At 34.3% G+C, this 4373-nt stretch overlaps 1 protein-coding gene across 1 annotated transcript; it reads right to left on the reverse strand.

Moving 5' to 3' along the window:
* Positions 1–1089: 1089 nt before the first annotated feature.
* LOC134242179 (uncharacterized) lies at positions 1090–3641 on the reverse strand. Its single transcript, XM_062724250.1, has 3 exons — positions 3238–3641; positions 2379–2528; positions 1090–1423 (listed from the first exon to the last, which is right to left on the reverse strand). The coding sequence occupies exons 1-3, from the start codon at positions 3461–3463 to the stop codon at positions 1224–1226; spliced, it is 576 nt and encodes a 191-aa protein (XP_062580234.1). The 5' UTR covers positions 3464–3641; the 3' UTR covers positions 1090–1223.
* Positions 3642–4373: the final 732 nt, after the last annotated feature.

The raw sequence follows: 4373 nt of genomic DNA on the forward strand, positions 1-4373 counted from the left end.
TACCAGGAAACATGCAGAGTTATTTTACAAGTTTTTCGCATTTAACGGGGTCTGTTGTTGACAGTGAATAAAAATTTCGTCTTATTAGAAGTAAGTTGAATGTAAAAATAATTTATTTTGCCTGCAGTCGCTCCTATTAAAAAAAATATTTGCACCATTACGGAGATGCCATGGAATTGTAGCCCTCTCCAGAAAACATCAGATTAAAAAAATCGGAGAGGGCTACATTATTGCAGCTAACAAGTACCTATTCAAAATGACGACCTGTTTACTGTCTGCCCCCTCAGCACAATGTCAACAATCTTATAGCTACTTTTCTTTTATTTCTGTAAGTTGAATGTATCCGATAAGAAAACACACGTGCTTTTTGTTACCTATCAATTCTGTGACATTTGCTTTATTTGTTTTCACCGCCTAAAGAATCCCATACGGGAGATCACTCTCAATGACTGTTTTCATAAGTGAAAAAACCAAAGTATAAACCCTTTTTCTCCGGAAACCCTTCGTTGCCAATGACCTTAAATGCAAAGTAAATTCCCCTTTCAACTAATTTATATTTATAAAAATACTTTGTTTGCTCAATACATGTACATGTAAGGATACTACAAGTCTATAGTCTGTTGACTACATGCATTTAAAAATCACTCATTACACGCTAGGGCTGGGTATTGGCCCGAGATTTCGTATTGCGATATATTGCGATATTTTAAACTGTATTGCGATATGTATTGCAATATTTTCAATGTAATAAAAGTGGCATTTTCTTACTATATTTACTTTAATTTACATACAGAATGTACATAACTATGATAAGTAACCAATACTGAAAAAAATTCTTGTTGATTTCATTTAAGTTATGCTCTGAAATGTTTCCACAAAACAACTGACTTACTGTTTGGCTTAATAACAAACTTTCATCAGTCCATTTTTATATCTAATGACAAAATTCCTTAATCTATGCATATTGCCAATATATCGATATTACAAAATAGTATTGCGGTACGATATTTTTTGTCATTGTATTGCAATATATTGAAATATCGATATTATTGCCCAGCCCTATTACACACATAAATTAAACAAGAAATCCAGCATGTTTTTGTTTAATTAGAAAGATACAAAATATATAACATTTTAATAAACAGTAAAAAAGCTGATAATCCAAATAATTCAACAATAATGAACAACAGTATTTCAATATCATAACTAAATTTAAAATAGTCTCAGAGTTTTGGTTTCTTGGCAAATCCTGTGAGTATTGCACTGACGAAGCATAAAATGGCGCCCGTTATTGAAAGTCCAAATGCCCATGACATGGAGTAGATCATTCTTTTGCCAGAAGTCATATCGAACCCAGATGGTGGATATTTTTCATCAGCAACACTGGCTCCGTAGATCACTGCCCCTATCAGGATCAGTACCCCTATATAATACAAACACAAGAATATATCACATCCCTATAACTTATAATACAGAGAATTTCAGTGTTTTTGTTTTGCTTTGGGAACTCCATATATATCTGTCTAATTGAAACCCAAAATAGTAAGTGCACAGTACATGTAGCTCTATGAAAAAGGTAAACATAACAGTGACCGATCTCAAAAAACCTATAAAAATACACATCAGTGATTACAGAGCACACAGCATGGACCCCTGGAAATCTCGAGGTGGGATAGGGTGCATAGGACGAGCCATTAAATAAAGAACACTTTATAATTGCCTTGATCTTGGAAAAAATTTAAATATTATATTAAGAAGAACTTCAGCTTATACTGGGGTATGAATCAGTGAGCAAATGTGTAGCATATAGTTGGATATATGCATGATAACTATAAAACTAGCACACATACTGATTTGTAGTGAACACTGTAAACCCAACATGAAATGATTTTTATGAATAGTGATAATCCCAAAATTCCAAAAAGAAAAGATCATCAATTTACAATTTTTTTTATGGCCCTGGATGACCAATTGCAAAATAGATATCAGAGATCTGAACAGTTTCTTCAAAGCTGAGATGGACCTTATTAAGTGTGGTATGACAGACAGGCAGATGGGCTGGGTATAAACACAACTGAAGAATGACAGGCATGAAGAATACTACATGTACACTATCAAGATTAGTGTTAAAGGTATACCTTAGATGCTAATAAGATGCAAAAAATATATTTATCCTCTTTATCATGAATTTATTTGCAAATATATTTAACAAAAAGACCTGTGCCAGATAATTATTTTAACTTGTGGCAATATTGAAGGGTGGACACTAAATCTGGCCTTGACTGTTTCTACCTTAATTATCTTTTTGTGCCTGTATTGAGAGTCTTAATTCCCATGCTATATATAGATGTTTTAATGCAGAAAGCTCTTTAACTGACCTGCACCAATACTGGATCCAATGGATGACAGTTTTAGGATTCTGCTCCAGGTCTCTAATCTCAGAAATGTGTACAGCCCTAGAAGAATCAATGATGCACTTCCTGTCAGCATTCCCAGAATGGCCATTGCTCGTGCACCACCCATCCAGGCTACAATGTAATAAGGTGTAAAAAAATATCAAAATCAAGTTTATGCAAATAATATGAAAACAACACAAGACTGGACTTTGAGTTTATCTGCCCATTTATGTAAAGTTTATTCAAAAATAAAAATCTACAGTGTTTTTGACACCAACTGGAATCAATTGCTTTTATAAAATCTGTTATAAGGTGTCATGAGAATCAAATGAAATATATGTAATAACATGTCAATTCTCTCCCTTTCTCTTTTCAAAACCAGTCTGTAAAAATGCTAAATATTCATATTGTATTATCATACAACAGAAAGTGTATAAAATAAAGAATTTTAAAAAAAATCTACATGCAGTGTATTAGTCTATTAGTATGAATTCTTAATATTTTTAATTTGAAAAGCAGAAGCTAAATAAACTCATCACTATTTGCAAGCGTTTCTCTGATTTTAATTTTTTTTTAAAAATCTGTTGATCTATTCATCAATACTTGAACATGATCAAACACGATCGATATCTCTTCCTATTTTTCCCTGGGGGTAAAAGACAAGTATAATAAAAAATGAAATAGATCTTGTTTACGGGTACAATAGCATGAATAGAATTTTAACATTTTGATCATAAATCAAAGGTACAGCTCCCTCACATAAATTGAACTGAGATAATTGTATCATTGCATTTTCAACATCAGATATATTCTGTTCATTTTCAATACTTTTTCGTCTTACCTTCATCGGCTATGCTGGGTGACATACATTTTGTGGCCCCTGTCCAAGATATACATTCTATCCATAAACCGGCATTTCCTATCCTTAACACGTTTCCTGTATATAACCTGGAAGACGTCACGTGCCAGTATGGCGAGGCTATGGCCACAATATGAAGAATTCCGCCTAAAATCAACACTCCAATCGCGGCTAAACCGAAGATAGAAATTTTTCGGTCTATCGCCATTTTTGTTTCTTTTCACTGTGCACAACAAACGACCATGTGTCGACACACCTTTCTGCCCTGAGTCATTGGTTGTAAATTTAGACACCTGACTAAAACATTACTAATGGCGGTAGAAGCTTCTAAATATTGTGAACTGTTGTTTTGGTCAATATTGATCTCATTGTCAATTGATTTTCACCGGACACTGCCCACTGGTAATCTCTTACCTTTTTCTCAATTTCTGTTCCAGAATTTGAAACGCGTCCTCGAAACCACTGACGCGAGACGAAAATTTATATTCTGTATGGAGATTTTGAAACTGAATATCGCGGGACATCTATGCCCCCAGCTATACGTTGATATAATATAACATAGTTAAATTATGCCCACTAGTTATTGTACTGGATCAAAGATCGAGAGAGAGAGAGAGAGAGGAGAGCACACCTGTGATTTTGAGTCATCTTTCTTTGCATGTTTTCATGCAAAGCCTGTTCGTTTTTACCACAGGCACCCGACGTTACTTATTTTTCTTTTAATAAAAAAATAACATCCTACCTAATAATACAGGCGCGTAGCATCGTTTTTGGAAGTGGGGGGGCCAACCTCAGAAATTTTTTTTTATACTTACCTGAAGAAGTTGACAAGCAAAAAAAAAAAAAAAAAAAAAAAACAAAATTTGCCCAAAGTTGAAAATCCTATTTCGTGGGGGGGGGGGGGGGGTAGTGGCTAACTTTTTTCAAGACCAACTTACTTTCAATTCAAACTTTTTGGGGTAAATTTTCTTATAACACTACCCTTTGCTGAAGAAATGTGGGGGGGCCAACCTTCCTTTCAGTAAACATTTTCTATAGTAAAGATAATGTCGGGAGAAAAAGTGGGGGGGGCCTGGCCCCCCCTGATACTACGCCCTTTTCTATAGTAAAGATAATGT

Source organism: Saccostrea cucullata, unplaced genomic scaffold (assembly GCF_032062105.1).
Source record: "Saccostrea cucullata isolate Sc308-1 unplaced genomic scaffold, CSIRO_AGI_Scuc_v1 ctg46, whole genome shotgun sequence".
Classification (NCBI taxonomy): domain Eukaryota; kingdom Metazoa; phylum Mollusca; class Bivalvia; order Ostreida; family Ostreidae; genus Saccostrea; species Saccostrea cuccullata.